Source organism: Pelobates fuscus, chromosome 7 (assembly GCF_036172605.1).
Source record: "Pelobates fuscus isolate aPelFus1 chromosome 7, aPelFus1.pri, whole genome shotgun sequence".
Taxonomy (NCBI): Eukaryota; Metazoa; Chordata; class Amphibia; order Anura; family Pelobatidae; genus Pelobates; species Pelobates fuscus.
Genome location: NC_086323.1, coordinates 196,332,351 through 196,353,733, shown reverse-complemented (window position 1 = coordinate 196,353,733; position 21,383 = coordinate 196,332,351). Strand labels below are relative to the sequence as shown.

At 40.4% G+C, this 21,383-nt stretch overlaps 2 protein-coding genes across 2 annotated transcripts in view; both read left to right on the top strand.

Annotated features, from left to right (window-relative positions):
- Positions 1 to 21,383, top strand: part of LOC134568436 (oocyte zinc finger protein XlCOF7.1-like) — a 382,451-nt gene that overhangs the window by 109,492 nt on the left and 251,576 nt on the right. The gene's annotated exons all lie outside the window — the stretch shown is intronic.
- On the top strand, positions 10,857 to 12,210 carry LOC134569276 (oocyte zinc finger protein XlCOF7.1-like). Its single transcript, XM_063428191.1, has one exon. It carries the CDS (start codon positions 10,918 to 10,920, stop codon positions 12,208 to 12,210), a length of 1,293 nt encoding a protein of 430 aa, XP_063284261.1. The 5' UTR covers positions 10,857 to 10,917.

Here is a 21,383-nt window from a genome sequence, read left to right as displayed (position 1 = left end):
GGTTGGAGTCAGTGCATCAAGAGCCACCACACACAGACGGATCTTGGACATGGGCATCAGATGTCGTATTCCTCTTGTCAAGTCGCTCCTGAACAACAAACAATGTCAGAAGCGTCTTACCTGGGCTAAAGAAAAGCAGACATGGTCAGTTGCTCAGTTGTCCAAAGTCCTCTTTTCTGATGAGAGCAACTTTTGCATCTCATCTGGAAACCAAGGACCCAGAGTCTGGAGGAAGAATGGAGAGGCACAAACTGCAAGATGCTTGAAGTTCAGTGTGAAGTTTCCACAGTCTGTGTTGATTTGGGGAGCCATGTCATCTGCTGGTGTTGGTCCACTGTGCTTCATTAAGTCCAGGCCTGGACTAACCTGACCTGAACCCCATAGAGAATCTATGGGGCATTGCGAAGAGAAAGATGAGACATGAGACCGAACAATGCAGAAGAGCTGAAGGCCGCTATTGAAGCATCCTGGTCTTACATAACACCTCAGCAGTGCCACAGGCTGATAGCTTCCATACCACGCTGCATTGAGGCAGTAATTGCTGCAAAAGGGGCCCAAACCAAGTACTGAGTCCATATGCATGCTTATACTTTTCAGAGGTCCGACATTATTCTATGTGTACACATTATTTTATTGATCGCATGTAATATTCGAAGGAGATTGTGAATTTGGGGTTTTCATGAGCTGTAAGCCATAATCATCGCACTTATGACAAATCACGGCTTGAACTATCTTTCTTTGCATGTAATGCGTCTATCTTATATATTAGTTTCCCTTTTACGTTGCATTACTGAAATACATGAACTTTTGCACGATATTCTAATTTGTCAAGTATCACCTGTTTGTTGTTTCCCCAGATCGGGGCTATCAGGAGATATAACTTTTGTGGGGTTATGTGAGTTTTGGGGATACTTTCGGGTTACCTGTAAATTGTGTTCTTTTTCATCTAGAGATAATTGAGTTAGTACAGTATCTTTCTCAATTATCTCTCAGGTAGAAGGGAGGGATTATGTGATTATAATGGGAGTGCCATACATCTGAACATCACTGTCATTGGTCTATGTTTGTATCTTGTAAGTTCCCCACAAGGTCCATTTGGTCCATTTGGGAGTACCCCTTACATGGGGAATTGCATAAAAGGCCAGTGTGGCAACATTAAAATAAATTTCCTTGCTTACCCTCACCATAGTCTCATCTCATGATTGTAGGGACCAGCTGTACATGCTATAATCACCCATCTCTTGGACAGGGGGAAAGAATGTCTCAGGCGACGAAACCTCTCATACTCTTGGGGTAGCCGCAACAGTAGATCTGCATAGTCTTAAATGTGTGAAATCTAGTATTATAGGGTAGTTATATGGCACACTTGTTTATATCACAGACGCTCATGTTGGTTGGAGCAACAGTTTGCACTTTTTTCACATCAAGTACTTTAGATGTCATCACTTTTCATGCACTGTACAACTATCCTTACTTATGATCCATGGCTGCGTTCCCCAGCCTTGACTATTTTCACATTTAAGATTTTTTTCATATTTGTGAATAAGGTATATTCACCATTAGAGTTGAGCGAACCCGAACTTTAGGTTGGTACCGAACATTAAGTTTTTTTGATCCGGACCCGAACATGGACATTTCAGTGTATGTTCGAGTTCCGCAATATAATGGCGCAATTTGAAAAGCTGCAGGGCAGCCATTCAACAAGCGTTTGACGCGTGTGCCCTTAGAAGCCATCACAGCCATGCCTACTAATGGCATGGCTGTGATTGGCCAGTGCAGAATGTGACACAGCTAGTAGGGGCATGTCTATTAAACAGTTAAACCGCGCCCCCCCGCCCGAGCCCGCACTTGTGACGGGCTTGTAATCTAAAGGGGGGGGGCCTATTGCCCCCCTCGCCCCCACCGCTGAGCGGTGGGTGGGGCCCTAAATAATCATTGAGGAGGGACCTAATTTCCTCCACCAGGCCCCCACCCCTGAGCAGTGGGTGGGGGCCCTAAATAATTGGGGAGGGACCTAATTTCCTCCCCCTGAGCGGTGGGTGGGGGCCCTAAATAATTGGGGAGGGACCTAATTTCCTCCCCCTGAGCGGTGGGTGGGGGCCCTAAATAATTGGGGAGGGACCTAATTTCCTCTCCCTGGCCCCCACCCCTGAGTGGTGGGGACCATAAAGATAATGAGGGGGGCCACCTGTCCCCCCCCCGGCCCCCACCCCTGAGCGGCGGGTGGGGGCCATAAAGATAATGAGGGGGGGCCTACTGTCCTCCCCCACCCCTACTTTCCCCCCCTTCAAAGGTGACTAGGGGTCCTCAAGCCCCTAGTCACCCATCCCCCCCACCCAAATAAAATCTATCCCCTGTAAAATGACACAGAGAACTCTGATTGGATGGATTTTAAGCCCACCAATCAGAGTGTTATGAGTCAAATTACACAGCGTGGGAAAATTCCAAAGAACTTTCCCACGCTGAGTAAAATGACAAAGACCACTCTGATTGACTTTAACCAACCAATCAGAGTGCTCTTAGCCTAATTGCAGGGCGGGGAAAGGCTTTATAAGCCTTCCCTGCCCTGCAGAACTCAGTCTGCGTGGAGCCCTTCATGGGTGAAGATGGATAAATTTTTTTAGCGTCAGGTTTTTTTTTTTTGCGCTCTGGTTTTTTATTTTATTCTAAGTTCGACGGTATTATGATTTTTTTATTTGGCCTTTTTTGGGCTGAAAAATTAAGAAAGAAGACATCAAATGGTAAGTTTTATTTTTATTTACAGGTTAGTTATTTTATTCCCTCCTCACTATTTTTAGGGTGAGGTGGGTAGGTAGGGGATATATTTTATTTGGGTGGGGGGATGGGTGACTAGGGGTTTGGGGATGTCATGCCTTAACTATGGTATCCTCTTACTTCCTGGTTCCACGGAGCTTAGCCACACCCCTTTATGACACGGTCTCCCTATTTAATCTGACCGCACCAGCTGATCGACGCTGGATTATTGAACTACGTTCCGTACTCACGAACCGGTTACAACATCGTTGTGAAAACCCTCTGTTACCGGACCGGACTGGAAGACTTCAAGTTCCCTTCACCTCTCCTCATCCACGACTAAAGCTGAACTCTCTCCTTCCAGGATAACCGCCTCTGAGGAGATCTCGGGAACCAGTGTTCTATGTGCCGGAAGCTAAGTAAAACCTCTGTGATAAGCGTTGCATCTCAAAGCTGTTATTTCCTGTCTCCAAAGTCCTTCGATAAAACAAAACCGTTAAAACTTCAACTCATACTTTATATCAGTTAGCTGCATCTGTCTTGCTTCAGTTAAAGTCTATGGAACAGCTATTGTAACTTCTTATCACCTAATTCATTAATACTACTAAGAGACTCTTTCTGATTCAGTGTTTGCTAATTACTACCGTTTACTACTTAAAGCTACAGTGCCTATAATTGTGGACTTCAGTTATCGTTTACTACTTAAAGCTACAGTGCCTATAATTGTGGACTTCAGTTATCATTTACTACTTAAAGCTACAGTGCCTGTAATTGTGGACTTCAGTTATTGTTTACTATTTAAAGCTACAGTGCCTATAATTGTGGACTTCAGTTATCGTTTACTACTTAAAGCTACAGTACCTGTAATTGTGGACTTCAGTTATCGTTTATTAATTAAAGCTACAGTACCTGTGATTGGACTTAAAGTCAATACCTTTTACTTTTGATAATAAATATTCAAACTATAAGAAATATGCAGTTGTGTTCCTTCATAACAAATGTTTAGACGTGACAGAATAATCCAGCCATTGTAATGGATCCAGCAGATTTCGATTCTACGATAACTACGCTGAATCAAAGAGTTAATACACTAGCCCAAGGTGTGCAAGACCTGCAAGTTACTAACGAAAGAATTCTCACTTATGTCAAAGACTTACAAACTCATACTCCTCATTCCATTCTGCACTCGGCTAGCGATCCTGCTGTATGTAACCCTGAAAAGTTCTATGGAGATCATTCCAAATATAGGGAGTTCCTCAACTCTTGCAAACTATTAATTGCTTTGAAACCTAGATCTTATCCTACAGAAAGAACTAAAGTTTGTTCGGTTATTTCCTTTCTAAGAGGTGAACCTATGTCATGGGCCCATTCCTTTTTGGAAAACGATGACCCCATTTTAGACTCACTGGATGAATTTTTTGAAGCCATGTCTCTTCTCTATGAAGATCCTAACAAACAAGCTACAGCTGATTTAACAATCAGAACACTACAGCAAAGAAATAGACCCGTTGAAGATTACATTGCTGAATTCAAAAGATGGGCTATAGAAACGCAATGGAATGACATCACATTGCGCAACCAGTTTCGAATTGGTTTATCGGAAGCTGTAAAAGATGAACTATCTAGAACAGAACTCCCTACTAATTTGAACGCTCTAATTCGCCTATCAATCAGCATTGACAGAAGATTAAGAGAAAGAAAGGCCGAAAAATCCCTTTTTCATTCTAAAGACCGCAAACCTTTCACTCCCTCAAAAGCTCCAGAAAAGACTTCCTTACCAAGTGAACCTATGGAAATAGGGGCTCCAAAGCCTCCTGACAACCCATCTGAACCAATCGAACCTATGGAAATAGGGATAATAAGAAGTCCCCTCACTCCTGAAGAGAAAAATCGGAGACGTATATTAAACCTCTGCATGTATTGTGCCTCTCAAGTTCATTTAGTCTCTGATTGTCCTTTATTGAAACGGATAAAAGGCAGTAGGCAGTCTCATGCCTCTTCCATCCTAAGTGTACTTCCCTCTACAGCAAATACTCAAATGTCCCCTATCGTTCTTGTATTACAGTGGGACAATAAAAGAATTATCACCAAGGCTGTTATCGATTCCGGTGCAAATGGAGTATTCATCGACTCAGCCTTTGTAACAAAGAATAAAATTCCTTGTGTTCGTAAAAGAACTTCTGTGCCTGTTAAAGTGATTGACGGGTCCCTCATTTCATCGGGACCAATACTTCATGAATCCATCCCTCTAAAAGTAACCATCAATCATACTCATACTGAAAGTCTTATATTTGATGTTATCTCATCACCATTTTTTCCTATTATATTAGGGATCAACTGGTTAAGAAACCACAACCCTCAAATCTCATGGTTTCCTTTCTCTCTTGCCTTTAATTCCGATTATTGCAAGAAAACATGCTTACAACGTATTCCAATTCTTCAGTCTCCTAAAGAACCAGCTAAAACCTCATGTTGTTCTGACACCGAACTGGAGTTTCCTCCTCCTACAGTCATTGGAATCTTATCTTCTCTTATTGACGACATTAAAGATCTCAGTGAAGATGCTCTTGAACTTCCTAAATCAATGAAATTATCCAAGAAAAACGGTCTCTACTATTTTAAAGACCGGATTTATGTACCTCCCTCTTTCAGATTTAAAGTGCTTGAATTTATTCATGATTCTCCTCTGGCAGGCCATCCAGGTATGAAAAAGACCCTTGAATTGTCTAAAAGATACTATTGGTGGCCTCGTCAAGACCAAACTATTGAATCTTATGTCAAATCTTGTTCTGTATGCCAAAGATCCAATCATATGTCATCTTTATTCAAGAAATTACATGAAAATCTGGAATTGGCCTCCTCCAATCAAAAGAAGTTTTTTGATACAAAAAGACAACCTTCACCCTCTTATAAAATCGGTGATCTTGTCTGGCTTTCCTCAAAGAACATCTCTACAAACCGTCCATCAAAGAAGTTAAGTTCCCTTTTTCTTGGTCCTTTTCCAATACTATCGGTCATCAACCGTAATGTTGTTAAATTGAAACTTCCACCTACTTTGAAGCTACATCCTGTTTTTCATGTGTCCTTACTGAAGCCTCATCATCCTGACCCTTTTCAAAGAAATGTCACTACTTCTCCTGATCCCATATTGGTCCAGGGCGAAGAAGAGTATGAAATTCAAAGTATACTGGATTCAAGGATCCATCGTGGCTCTTTACAATACCTCATCAGATGGAAAGGATATGGAATTGATGAAGATACATGGGAAAACTCCTCTGTCGTTCATGCTGACAAATTGATTTCCAATTTCCACAAGCGATACCCTTCTAAACCAAGTCAATAGCACCCAGAGGTTGCTCATTAAGGAGGGGGTACTGTCATGCCTTAACTATGGTATCCTCTTACTTCCTAGTTCCACGGAGCTTAGCCACACCCCTTTATGACACGTTCTCCCTATTTAATCTGACCGCACCAGCTGATCGACGCTGGATTATTGAACTACGTTCCGTACTCACGAACCGGTTACAACATCGTTGTGAAAACCCTCTGTTACCGCACCGGACTGGAAGACTTCAAGTTCCCTTCACCTCTCCTCTTCCACGACTAAAGCTGAACTCTCTCCTTTCAGGATAACCGCCTCTGAGGAGATCTCGGGAACCAGTGTTCTATGTGCCGGAAGCTAAGTAAAACCTCTGTGATAAGCGTTGCATTACAAAGCTGTTATTTCCTGTCTTCAAAGTCCTTCGATAAAACAAAACCGTTACAGCTAACTTCAACTCATACTTTGTCTCAGTTAGCTGCATCTATATCGCTTCAGTTAAAGTCTATGGAACAGCTATTGTAACTTCTTATCACCTAATTCATTAATACTACTAAGAGACTCTTTCTGATTCAGTGTTTGCTAATTACTACCGTTTACTACTTAAAGCTACAGTGCCTATAATTGTGGACTTCAGTTATCATTTACTACTTAAAGCTACAGTGCCTATAATTGTGGACTTCAGTTATCGTTTACTACTTAAAGCTACAGTGCCTATAATTGTGGACTTCAGTTATCATTTACTACTTAAAGCTACAGTGCCTGTAATTGTGGACTTCAGTTATCGTTTACTATTTAAAGCTACAGTGCCTATAATTGTGGACTTCAGTTATCGTTTATTAATTAAAGCTACAGTACCTGTGATTGGACTTAAAGTCAATACCTTTTACTTTTGATAATAAATATTCAAACTATAAGAAATCTGCAGTTGTGTTCCTTCATAACAAATGTTTAGACGTGACAGGGGACCCCTATTCTCCTTTGAAGGGAGGGGGGTTTGTCTTAGGGCCCCCACCCGCCGCACAGGGGAGGGGGCTGGGGGGAGTACAGTAAGTCCCCCCCCTCATTGTTATGTAGGGCCCCTACCTACCGCGCAGGGGTGGGGGCCACGGGGGAGGCCAGTAGGTTCCCCCCCTTCGTTATCTTTATGGGCCCCACCAGCCAAGCTTTATGGCTTTGTCATTCGTTATTCCGTCTCTCTGTTTCCATTGACCTCGGCTCGTGTTTTGACTATCCCTTTTTGCATAACCCGACCATTCTAAGGATCGTTATTGCAATTCTCTCTTCTCTGTCCTGTCTGCAAAGCCACAGTACACGTTCAGAGGTCTTATTGAGTCCATGCCTCTATGACACAGAGCTGTTTTGGCAGCATGAGGAGGACTTACAAGATATTAGGCACATGGTTTTAATGTTGTAGCTGATAAGTGTATTTTGTATGGCAGTGTACTATAACATTATACATCTGAAGGCCATAAAATAAGTTCAAATGTTTACAAGAGATTCTGCAATTATAATTTCAGTACCCCTTATATAGTCCATTCATATTTTGCTCTATTAATTATTTGCTGGTAAATGGGCATGCAATAAGCGCCAGATTAAGAGCCCATTGGACCTTGTGTTGACCATTATGATGGGACTAATTACAAAATGTTAATGACAGAAAATACTAACAGTCATATCCCAACCGTCATGTATCTGGCGGAGGTGATGTTGTAGGGAAACTCACAGAATGCAGCTATATGAAAACACATACATCTCTCGCTTTCATCTCTCAATTAAATCCTTACCCCTAACAGCAAGTTTCTCTGAAGCAGAATGTCAGTGGGTGGGGTAAAAAGGTGGACCACTTACACGAGTCACGTAACTAGTACCATGTCATGTGTCATGTGTCCTTAAGGGGTTAAAAGATGCTTTACTTCTGTCTGAAGCAATATATTATAGTCAAGTGAGTCGTTAGTCCTTTTATGTCCTAGCCCTTATATTTAACGTAGTCTGGTATTTAAGTGTGTCACAGTGGTTGAATGTTGGAACTAACAAGGTACAATATTCAATATAACAATATACAAGAAGAGAAAAAAAAGAGAGAGAGAAAAAAAGAAAAAAGCGGGGAGGGGAAAAAAAAAATATTCGTACAATGGTCACTTTCAACGATATGTGCCGGACAATGGCACTTCTTAAATGAGGGTAATGTGGTCGGGTTAGCTGATGGCAGTCCTGGGCTCACTTAAAATTAGGTTGTCCCCATTAGAGAAATCATTTAAAGGAACAGCCATTTCCCTAGTAATAATAGATGACGTTTACTCATCTAATGGGCTAAAAAAATGTTAAAAAAATTAACCCTTTAGTGAAATCTGTGTGACAAGTGAGCTATTCCAGCATTACATGTCCAAGTTGAAATTTACATAGATAAGTATTATATGGCTTAACTTATGATACTCAGTATTGTTATACAGAGCGACATGTTTATTATCAGCGTATAGATACTCACATTATTATACAGAGCAACATGTTTATTATCAGCGTATGGATACTCAGTATTATTATACAGAGCGACATGTTTATTATCAGCGTATAGATACTCAGTATTATTATACAGAGTGACATGTTTATTATCAGTGTATAGATACTCAGTATTATTATACAGGGTAGATTAGGCATAATATGACCGTGATGAAGATGAAAAAAAAACAGAGTACGTTATAGTGCCTCTAGTCCAGTAAGCTGTGTATTATATCACTTTTGCAAGTAATATAGTAACATTTTATAATATATATCAGGTGCTCCTTAGACATAGTTCTATTACATTTCTGCATAGCTTTAAATACTGATCGGATACATTGGACTTGCGAAAAGGATTTTGTAAATACCGTGGGGAACAGGAGAGTTGCTGCTGGGTACCTGGCAGAGGCTATTAACAAATTAATTTATTTCCCATAGGTAACTTAACCATATGTAGTATAGTGCTGTTGCCCTTTAACTGTAATTCAATTAGACCCTTGTTGACTGCAATGCTACAAGGGGATAAGTATATAAGGCATAATATAACATTGCCAAGCATTTACTAGTACTTAAAAAAGTAACTTCAGTGCCTTGGCGGTTGAAAGAGTTATACCTGTGAAGATAAATACACTTTTGTTAATTTGAAGTGAGCCTGATACAAAAAGTATTAAAAAAAAAAGTTACAAATTACATTTTCTAGTGGGTCAGTTTCATCTTCTGTAGTAACGTTTAACTGATGCAATATAAATATACTTTACTTACAATATAATTCAATTAAGCCCATATAGGTTGTTGGGTTAATAGTAATTAACGATGGAACATTAAGACAGTTGATCAGTTCAATAATATATAAGATTGCCAAACCCTTGCTGATTCTCAAGAGGTCAGTCTTAATCTTCTTTCGGTGTAAAATGCCTGAGTCTCTGCATGCGCCTTTCATCACCTGTTGTTTTAGTTGAGCTTGTAGACTTAAATTTGAGATCTTTAACTAGTCCCCATTTGTGCAACAGATCTATCCCTTCTGAAGGTGAAGCAGCTATAATGAGTTTCCCTCCTTTAGTAATGAGAAGTTTAGCTGGATAGTCCCATCTGTAAGGGATATTATGATGTCGTAATGATACAGCAATATCCTTGAAGGATCTTCTGCCTCATAATGTTTCAGCTGAGAGGTCTGAAAATAGGAGGACGTTTCTATATTTTTCCGGTAAATCTTGATTAGATCTATGTACACGCATTATCTGTTCCTTTACATGATAGTAATGGAGCCTCATAAGCACATCCTTTGGCGTGGAGGCAGGCAAATGTTGCGGTCGGGGGAGTCTATGTATGCGATCCAAAAGGAACATATTGAGTCGTAAGTCCGGCAGGATAGCTTGGAATAACTGTCGTGAAAGCTGTTAGATCCTGTGCTCCTACTTCTTCTGATACCCCGTGTAATCTAAGATTGTTGCGACTTAATCTATCTTCTACATTCGCAAGTTTTAATTCATGCATAAATAATTTATCTTGTAGAGTATTCAAGCGATCTCCCAAGGTTATATGAGCCGCATTTATAACATCTACCTTTTCCTCCAGATGAGATGTCTGAATATCCAGATCCGTAAGATCCTTTTTTAAGTCAGCTATAGCTTCTGTGACTGTGATCTGCATTTTAGTAACTGCTGCATCTAGCATTGCTTGTAAAAGAGTTGGAGTTAGCAAGCTATCTGATTTTTCAGCCGTTTCCATTTGGTCTGTGTCTGGATCAGAACCGGCACCATCTTGTGCTTGGATTTCAAGGTGGTTATCAGCGGGTTTGTTTTGTGGCGTCCTGGCTTCAAAGAAGGACGACTTGTCTTTAACCTCCTTCGTCTTTTTCGTGCGGTGAGACATTTCGATGCTCGTTTTAATTTAGTTTAGAGCCGGGCAATTACTGAGGACTACGGCCAAAAGGTTGTATTAGCCGCGTTGCAGGAGCCCGAGACAGCAGAGCTCTCTCAGTGTGCTGGCATCTCGTCACGCCCCCAGGATGACCCTCCTTATTGCAGAAGATATTCTAATTATTTTTTTGAGTATCACATGTATATGCAATTTGTTAGTGAATGGGTTAATGCACACAAAATACTTGATTTCTTCGCAAGCACTATGACACCTGATGGTGGTATCTATATCTAGATATATTATGCAAATATTGTCTGTTTTTCTAAGTATAGCATTTCCTTTAACTCCCAATATATTTCTTTCAGGTGTATTTGTCAGGAGAGGTGACAAGAACAGAAATACATTGAAGCAAGGCTATGAAGAAATCTATTAATAACAGAACCAAGTCTAACTCTGAAAAATCAAGCATTTTGTCACATTCCTGTATGTTCTCAAAGGAGATAGTAAACATAAACCCCAAACCATGCTCGTGTTCTGAATGTGGAAAATGTTTTATCACTAAAGCAGTGCTTGTCCGTCATCAGAGAACTCACACAGGAGAGAAACCGTTCTCATGTTCTGCATGTGGAAATTGTTTTGGCAAACATTCAAATCTTCTTATACATCAGAGAACTCACACAGGAGAGAAACCGTTCTCATGTTCTGAATGTGGAAAATGTTTTGGGCAACCTTCAAATCTTCTTAGACATCAGAGAACACACACAGGAGAGAAACCATTCTCATGTTCAGAATGTGAGAAATGTTTTGCCCAGAAAGAAGTACTTGACCTTCATCAGAGAACTCACACAGGAGAGAAACCATTCTCATGTTCTGAATGTGAGAAATTTTTTGCCGGGAAAAGAGAACTTGTCCGTCATCAGAGAATTCACACAGGAGAGAAACCATTCTCATGTTCTGAATGTGGAAAATGTTTTGTTCGTAAACCAGAGCTTGTCAGTCATCAGAGAACTCACACAGGAGAGAAACCGTTTTCATGTTCTGAATGTGAAAAATGTTTTCGGCAACATTCAAATCTTGTCCGTCATCAGAGAATTCACACAGGAGAGAAACCGTTCTCATGTTCTGAATGTGAAAAATGTTTTGGGCGACATTCAAATCTTGTCAGTCATCAAAGAACACACACACGAGAAAAAACATTCTCATGTTCTGAATGTGGAAAATGTTTTGTCGAAAAGGCACAGCTGGTCCGTCATCAGAGAAAACATACAGGAGAGAAACCATTCTCATGTTCTGAATGTGGAAAATGTTTTGTCGAAAAGGCACAGCTGGTCCGTCATCAGAGAAGTCACACAGGAGAGAAACCATTCTCATGTTCTGAATGTGAAAAATGTTTTGGGACAAACGCAAATCTTGTCTGTCATCAGAGAACACACACAGGAGAGAAACCGTTTACATGTTCTGAATGTAAAAAATGTTTTGGGACAAATGCAAATCTTGTCTGTCATCAGAGAACACACACAGGAGAGAAACCATTCTCATGTTCTGAATGTGGAAAAGGTTTTAACACAAATGCAGAGCTTGTCCGTCATCAGAGAATTCACACAGGAGAGAAACCGTTCACATGTTCTGAATGTGGAAAATGTTTTGGGCAACTTTCAACTCTTCTTAGACATCAGAGAACACACACAGGAGAGAAACCATTCTCATGTTCTGAATGTGAAAAATGTTTTGGGACAAACGCAAATCTTGTCTGTCATCAGAGAACACACACACAGTAGAGAATTGTGATTTTTTTATTTTCCTCAGGCTAACTTAACAAATAGTAACTTTGATAGTACAATATTACAATAAATAAAATACAATAAATGTATTTACAAATTATTCATACCAAGAAGAATATGAACTGGAACTGGAATAGGAGACCAGAGCTCTGACTGAGGAATGCAAATTAGTTTACGCTAATTATCCTCTGGGTTCTTTTATTCTTTTCCCAGAACACAATAACCGTGGACATTCCAAGAGAGAGGCTAGTTTCCCCAACCCCCATGTTAATGCAGACTTCAAGCAACAGTTATGTTTACTACTAATTTTCTATTTTTTTTTCCTTAGGCCATACAATGCAGCGGAGACTATAACTAGTAAATATACCAATTTTGTCAAATATTTCAATCAGCCACTCATAATTTGGAGTCAAATTTCAGCCTTCTGAAAAATATATATATGAGCTTTAAAATACCTGATGTAATGTAATTATAATCTGTGACAAGACCAATCTCGCCACATTGCATTGGTGGAGCCTGGTTGCCCGCCTGTTGCCTCTGGACTATGGCCCTGGGAGATTGGGCCCTTTAAAAACAGTATTCGGCCATACCAGAGTGTATGTCACTCATTCTGGCCCTTTAAATACTGTGGGGAAGGATTGGTACTTTTTATATGGCACTTCGGATGCAGCCAAAGTGCCGAAGTCGTAGAAGTGGTCGCCATTCGACAAATGAACACGTGACGGCTGCCATTTTAATTTAGCCGAACGCGGTCAGCGGTGTATGCTAAAGAATCTATGGAACTAAAATTGGCTACGCAAATACACGAACACCGCTGACCCTTACCGTCGCCTCCACTTCAACACTTTGGTTAAAGTCGAAGTACGTTCGACAATTCAAACATCCTGTTACAATGTTCTATTTGCACGAACGGACACGTTCGTGCATTCGAAGAGGACTTAGCCGTTTTTCTACAGGAAATTGACCGACCGCACAGCCCAAATCTATGGAACTGTTTTGGGCAGGAAAATGTGCTTGCGGTCGGTCATAAAGGACTTCCATCTATCTTTTTATCCACTGGAGGAATTGGTATGATTTTTGAGAGTGTTTATTTTTAAAGTATGTAGGGTTTCAAAGTTACAGGGTATGTGTAAAAACTGTATTTTTACTGTCTGTGATAATTATGTTAAACCATTGTGTAACTTAATTATATCACAGGCAGAAGGGAGGATTTTGTGTGTAATTGCTGGGAGTGTTTTCGGTAATGTACGTGTATGATTGGTTGTTTTGTAACACCCTGTGGGTGGTCCTATCTAAGGGAAACCGTCATAAAGAAGGTTCCTTTGGTGCCAATAAACAGACTACTCTTTGACCCTCAAAACGGAGCTCTGTCTCGTCTTTGGGGGGATTTACTGTATGCTGATAGAGACTGATTGCTAGGAGTGTAAGCCGCTTGGATGCTTTTCCTATTCGTCTGCTAGCAGCTATTCGTGAGGTTCCGGTTTGGGCGTTTGGAGTGCTATTTTGTATCCAGTTCGGGAGTTTGGAGCATTCCCTTGTATTCCGTTTGGGAATTTGGTGTTCTGCAGTAGCTGTGCCTGTATCTCTGAAAGGGGAAGATCTACTAAACAGCGGTTTAACCCCTTTTATGCCCGGGCTGCCGTTACAGAATCATTCTTGTATTAGTTGCAAATAATATAATTTCAGACTTCTTTCATACACAGGAACTGAGAGTCTCTACCTCGTCATCTAGTATTAATTATAGGTCATATGTCCATTGTATCTCAATGGTCGACAAATATGGCTCTTGTTAAGATAGATTGATGAAGACCCATTGTTATTATAACCTTTGACCCAGCATTCCAGGCCAGACTCCCATGTGTATTAAGAAGGGCCTCTTTCTGATTGCATTCATTTAAACATATATAGTAAAAATCCTTTGTGTAAATTATATTTTCCATTCAAGTATAACCATTTTTATAAATACACAAAAACAAGTCCTGCGCTCAAACTCCCATTACTCTTTGGCGGCAGAAACGACCATAGTACACATCAGCCCAATACATACAGTAAAAACTCCCCAAAAAGTTAACTATTTTTATAATGTATGGCTTTAATCCTAGATTGGGTAGAATGGTTATTAAGCCACAACCCTTTTTACACATATTTTAAAGAATCAAATAGCCTTATCCTCATGTGTACGCCTCCTAATTAACTGAATTCTTAGACATATAAAAGCTTTTTGCAAATAGATATTCACCACCAATACTTAACATCAAAAATGAATATAAACTTGAAATGCATACATATTGCTGTATTGGTACAAACGCTTGCAAATACTTTGTTATTTTCGAATGGTGTGTATGTTTAAATAAATATAAATTTTAAGGCTGCAAGACAATTTGATTCGATTATTGGAACTCTGATGTGACAAACAAACATCTCAGGAGTAGCTAACTGCCTACATTTAATGGTGGAAAAGGCATGGGAAAGATTTAAGTCTGAATTATTACTGGATGAATAAAAAGATTTTGCTGCAAGAAGATTACAAGAAGATAACTTGGAAAAAGTTAAACTGTTCCCTGCAAGGAGTGGTAGTACCCTGCTTGATGCAGGAGGAACATATGTTGACTGAAGCCATGGACATCAGCAGGGTAGAACAACACAACATCCTCTACTCACCCCCGAAGATGGAGAAAAACTACTATCTGAATGGAAAATCAATGTGGACGAAAACTCCAACAAGTCCCCAAATCAGAGACATTCATCCAAATCACCAACTAAGCTGTCTCACACATGGCTCACTGCAGCCACAGCTAATACTTGGTGGTTGTAGATTACCAATGCCTTGATGTTGTCTAAACCATATTGTCAAAACCATAAATATTCTATATACATAGGATCTTGTACACTCATGATTTGTATGCATTGTTATAACTTAAGTTCAGTAGCCATGCTAGTTAATCATTGAACCACCATTCTAGTACTCTCACACGGTACCAAACAATAGGCACGTAAGGTATCAGCCTAGTAAAAACTTGGTCGGGGATCTCCCCTATACAATATGTGATAACCTTCTACGGAGGCCAAATAAGGGTTCTCCTCCCCTCCCCATGTAGGCTTTACAGCCTGTTAACTGTTTCATGACCAAGTCTCACCCTGGAGACATAATTGTTGTACATAGTTTGTTTTAGGTTATATGTTTTCCCCCTTCCTACAACTTCCTCCCCAAAGACAAACTACTCTTGAAAAAAAATCTCTCAACGAATTGCACTAAAAAAATCATACTCCTGTGTTCCACATGCATCCTTCACAACCTACAGAAAAAAATGACAACCAATATGCCTTTACATGCACTCAACACAGATGAGAGACACAACACGCCAATACTATGTCGCTTAACATTTTATTGCTAAATGCCAAGGGCCTAAATTCATCCCACAAATGGAGACTAGCCCTCATGGAGGCAAAAAAAACACGACGCACATATAGCACTAATTCAGGAGACACATTTAAAAAAAAAACACCAAAATGTGTAGATCTAAAAAATTAATTAGGGTTTTGCTGTATTCCCATGTTAGGATAATCCCCTTATCATTAATGTTAAGATAATTAAACATTTTTTTAGGGAGTCTTCTGTTCCTTCCCAAATTAAGAACATATCATTGATATATTGGAAGTAGGACACCAAGTTTGCCCTCCACCCATGCCCCCCAGGATGGCATCGGTTTACCAATCGGCCATAAAAAGGTTGGCATAGCTGGGGGCAAACCTGGTGCCCGTAGCTGTGCCCTGTTTCTGTATATAAAATAAATCATAAAACCAAAAATAATAAGTTAAAATTGTATGAATACCTTGTATGATAAAATTTATTTGGTCCTCTGAGATAAACCGATGCTGTCCTGGGGACGCATGGGTGGAGGACAATCTTGGTGTCCTACTTCCGATATATCGATGATATGTTCTTCATTTGGGAAATACATTTTTTTTTTAATTATCTTAACGTTAGGATAAGGGGATTATCCTAACATGGGAATACAGCAAAACCCTAATTAATTTTTTAGATCTACAAATTTTCATACAAGACAAAGTAAATACAAAAACATAAAAAAAAAAGTCTGTAGCAACAATATAATAGATATCGCTAACTGCCACCACAAGCCCTGGTTACATGGGATTCCAAAAAGTCAGTTTCTCCGCCTAAGAAGAAATTGCTCAAATCTACAAGATTTTGATGAACAATCTACCATATTAAAAAATAAATTCATCGAAAAGAAATATCAAGAGAAACATTAGATGATAATATAACAACAATTAAAAATAGTAATAGATCTGAACTTCTGGAATATAAAAAGAGAAATACTGACAACCCTATCTCATTACCAATTGTCTTTGATTTTAATAATAAAAATAGTATGTAAAATTGTATATAAATTGTATATAAAATTGTAAACAAGCATTGGTATATACTAAAACAAGATGAGATTTAAAAAAAACATTATCACAGATAAACCTAATGTTGTTTTTAGGGGTAGTGCCAACTTTTAAATCCATACTTAAAAATAATTTTACAAAAATCCATACCCCCAACCATCTACTTCTTCCTCTTTTTTAATGAAACCCATGGGATTTTATAAATGTAATAAATGCATAGTATGTAGGAGCACAAGCAGTGATGTTAAGACAAAAACTATACATTTTAAATCTACCATCACAAATAAAATGTACACTATCAAAGATTTTATAAATTGTAACACAAAAAATTATATATTTATTAGAATGGCCATGCGGGTTACAATACATGGGAATGACGACTCGTTGTTTAAAAATAAGGTTGTCAGAGCACTGCCGTAACATAATCAAAGGATATGAAAACCACTCAGTCTCAAAACATTTTATTATGCATAATTAAAACCCCAAAACTTTTAAAATGTGTTGGAATAAAACAAGTGTAATATCTCATGGAGAGGTGGTGACAATGGAATGGGTTTTTAATTTAAAAACCCTTACCCCACAAGATCAACATTTTTTATCCACACTCTATACATATTTTTCATATCACTACTTATTTCATTAATCATTACTAATATTTTCAGCACTATTGTTTAAAACAAATACTTTTATATCATATGTTTAATATTATCTTATATTGATTGTAACGGACCGTTTCAGCATAAAAGGGAATAACATCCGTTTAGGCGATAATCCCCTTTTTGAGAGACAGGCACAGCTACTGCAGAACACCAAACTCCCGAACTGGATACAAGATAACACTCCGAACTGGAACAGCTGAACAAGAAAAGCATACAATCCGCTTACACTCCTGGCAGTCAGCTTACAATCCAATTCCCCCCAAGAACGAGACGACACTTCATTTTGAGGGTTAAACAGGAACTCTGGACTGGCTCATCCAGCCTGGCTTTTATTTCCAACTCACACATACAGGCCACACCCAGGGGGAGGCATCAAAGAACCAATGACATAGATGTTACATCCCACACATCCCCTCCCCTTAGTGTGACACATAATCCCATTATGCATACAGTTCAAAATATACTTTTACACAACTTTCATAACTTTAAAACCATACATCACATTCACATAAAAATACATATCCTCAATCAATCCATTCAGGGGAACAACATATTAAAAAATGGCATGAATCAGACCAGGGGTTCAAAAGTTAGTAAAAGTATCTTTTGTTCCCCCTGGCTGGCAGAAAAAACCTCCCTTCTGCCCTGGAGATAATTGGAGAAGAAATCTAATTATCCAGGACTAGAGGCAGACTCCATTAACCACATGGTTGCAAAACAACATAAAACTCTTTAAAATACATAAAGTCATATTTTATACATATTTTATACATTAAACACAGACATTTAACATATCCCCAGATAGCTCAGGTCTGCGTGCACATTATTAGGTGAATGGCACGCAGACCACACAAATACAGTTTAATTGCCATGGAGCCAAAGTCTTTCCCATAGTCTTTCATTATATGGATAGGCTCCATGGCATAGCTATCTGGGGGTATCACTGCTCACACAGGGCAAGTACCGAATGGCCCCACTGTATTTAAAGGGCCAGAATTAGTGACATGCACTCTGTTAGGGCCGAATACTGTTTGTAAAGGGCCCAATCTCCCAGGGCCATAGTCCAAAGGCAGCAGGCGGGCAACCAGGCTCCTCCAATACAATGTGGCAAGATTGGTTTCGTCACATCCCCTATGTGTATTGGACTTAACAAAGAACAATACAGCTGTTGACGATTTGGAACGCATATGCGTTCCAACAGCAAGACCACGGACCGGAAGTGCGTCATGGACATGCGACCGGAAATGGGGATACCGGCGCGAACACGGAAACAAGCATCCCCTGAAATGGGTACAAAAGCAGAGCATCAGAAGAACACCCTTAGCAACTGAGGAAGCCCAGGACTTGGGCGAAACGCGTTTTGCAATCATCATTCTTATCCCACAGTGGACTTTTGCACTTTACCACGATTCTAGTGGATTTTATCAAGTTTGTTGTTTTTTTTATTTTACTTTGTTGTATATCCACTTTTTACTTTATCAATAAAATGACTTAGTCCCCAATTCTATATTGGTGTGGACATTCCTTTTTGAGATTTATATACTGTACGCTGAATCATTATTATACAGTACAATATTGCACTAGGTGCTTGTATATTTTTATCTCCACAGTTATTCCACCTACCTCAATACTACCATCTTTTACCCTGAACCGAACCATTCCACTCATTGTATGTATATGATTTACTTGAAATATAAACATACGCAAATCCTTCCATTAGTTCAAAAGTTAGCTGGAAGTCCTTTGTGACCGACTGCAGGCACATTTTCCTGCCCAAAACAGTTCCATAGATTTGGGCTGTGCTGTCAGTCAATTTCACACAAAATAAATGACCTAAGTCCCATTTGAACAGCTGAAAACTGAGTTTAGGAGAAGGTAAGGGTCAGCGGTGATTGTAGCGGATGACCCTGGCCTGTCTTACAAATTTCATGTGAATCACTGTATTCGTGTACATTGCCAGTTTCTATGTGTTGTAAAAGAAGTGTATTCCTCTGATTGTTCGGTAGAATAATTCGAATAAAGTAAGGGAATGAAACTACCGAACAACCAGACCTCCCTTGTGTGAAGTGTGCCTTCAATTACCGTTTGCAACAATGTTGCAAAAGGGTAATTGGCCATCAGTGCAGTGTGGTCTTTGTCCTCTGGGTGGCCGCCATTCGGGAAACGAACACGTGGCGGCGGCCATCTTAAACTCCCAAACAGCGGTGTTTTGCCATCGAGTGTCTGGAACTAAAATCGGACACTTGACTAGGCAAACACCGCTGAGACCTCCAGACTTCCAGTGTCCTGCCGTTCGGTAGAAAGAACCCCACGAACTAGGGGATTCATTCGAATCCTCCCCAGGCTTCATAACCCAGGTAATTTGTATGTTTTTATTCCCTTGTCTGTGACCGACCGCAGGGCCAAAATGCATGGAACTGTTTTTGGATACTTTACCCATGCGGTCGGTCAAATCTTTGCCTGCTCAAAACTCCCAAACCCCTGGTCCGATCTGGGTGATTTGTGAGTATGTTGCTCACCCAGATCAGGGCTATCAGATGATACAATTTTTAAAGGGGTATCCCTATGTTTAGGGGTACATCCAGAAACCCAGGGAATTTGTGTCTGTAATAAGGGGATTATGATGTAAGCTGAGGGGAGGAGATGTGTGGGAGGTTACTAACCCCAGATTGGATACTGTAGTAATTGTGGAAAACTCCTCCCTTGCATGGGAGCATGCTTTATAAGGCACTGTGGAATAAAGATTGTCAGTTCTGCTCCTGAAACTGTGTGTCATCCAGTTATTGGGATTGCTGTTGGGATACTGCTGTATTACTTTACCTGCTGGAAACCTTGCCTATGGATTTATAATTGCCTTGTTCCTGAGTCTCACTTGGATTATAAGCGGAGATAACCTGGAGAATATCGTACTTCCGCTACAGTGATCGTTGAAATGTGTAGCAGATTTCAGTTCCATGGATTTGGCTACACATAACGCTGACTTCGTTCGAATGAGCAAAGATGGCTGCCGCCACGTGTTTCGTTTCTTGTATGGCGGCCACTTTCACTACTTTGACACTTCGGCTGCATCCGAAGTGCAAAATTTCAAGCTGCAGAACTGCTCACAATGTGCCCACAGATGGTTTTTAAAGGACCATACACAGTCCAATAAAAGTCCATAAGCCCAAATGCTGATTTAAGAGGGTAGAATCTCCCCGGGGCCATAGTCGCAGGGGAGGAGGCAGGCAAGCAGGCCTCTTCAAAAACCAGTGGCGAGGTTACTTTCGCCACAGACAATAACATACGTAGTATCACATACCTGGGCTACTACTTTATATGGGCCCTGCCAAAATGCTTGCAGTTTGTCAGTCTTCACAGGTTTGACTACCTGGACTTTCTGCCCAACCTGGAAGACCCGCTGTCGGGCACCCCAATCATACCATCTCTTCTGTCTCCCCTGAGCCGCCTGGAGGTTCTCTTTTACCATCAGAGACAGTTGCTCCATGCGGTCCTTGAGTTCCAGAACATATGGCACGATGGGGGTCCCCTCCTGCTTTGCCTCCCCCTCCCAGTGTCCTCTAATGAGATCCAGGTGTCTGCGGACCCTTCTCCCATAGAGTAACTCGAAGGTAGAGAACCCAGTGGATTCCTGTGGTACCTCTCTGTATGCAAACAACAGGTGAGGCAGGAATCTCTCCAGTCTCTGCAGGCGTCAGTAAAGGTCCTCAGCATCTGCTTGAGGGTACCATTAAAGCGCTCGCAGAGACGGTTAGTTTGTGGGTGATAAGGTGAGCTAAGCAGGGGCTTAATATTGCACACCTCCCACAACTGCTGGGTGAGCACAGCGGTAAACTGGGTTCCCTGGTCAGAGAGATTCTCCTTAGGGAACCCCACTCTAGTGAAGATCTTAACCAGGGCGTCAGCTACTGTCTCTACCTCAATGTTGGACAGAGCTACTGCCTCTGGTTATGGTTAACGGGTTATGAGTGGCATAGTCCAACACGGTGAGAATATACTTTTTCCCGGATGGACTAGGTCTGGCTAGTGGACCCACAATGTCAACGGCAATACGGGAGAAGGGCTCCCCAATAATAGGCATGGACATAAGTCTGGCCTTAG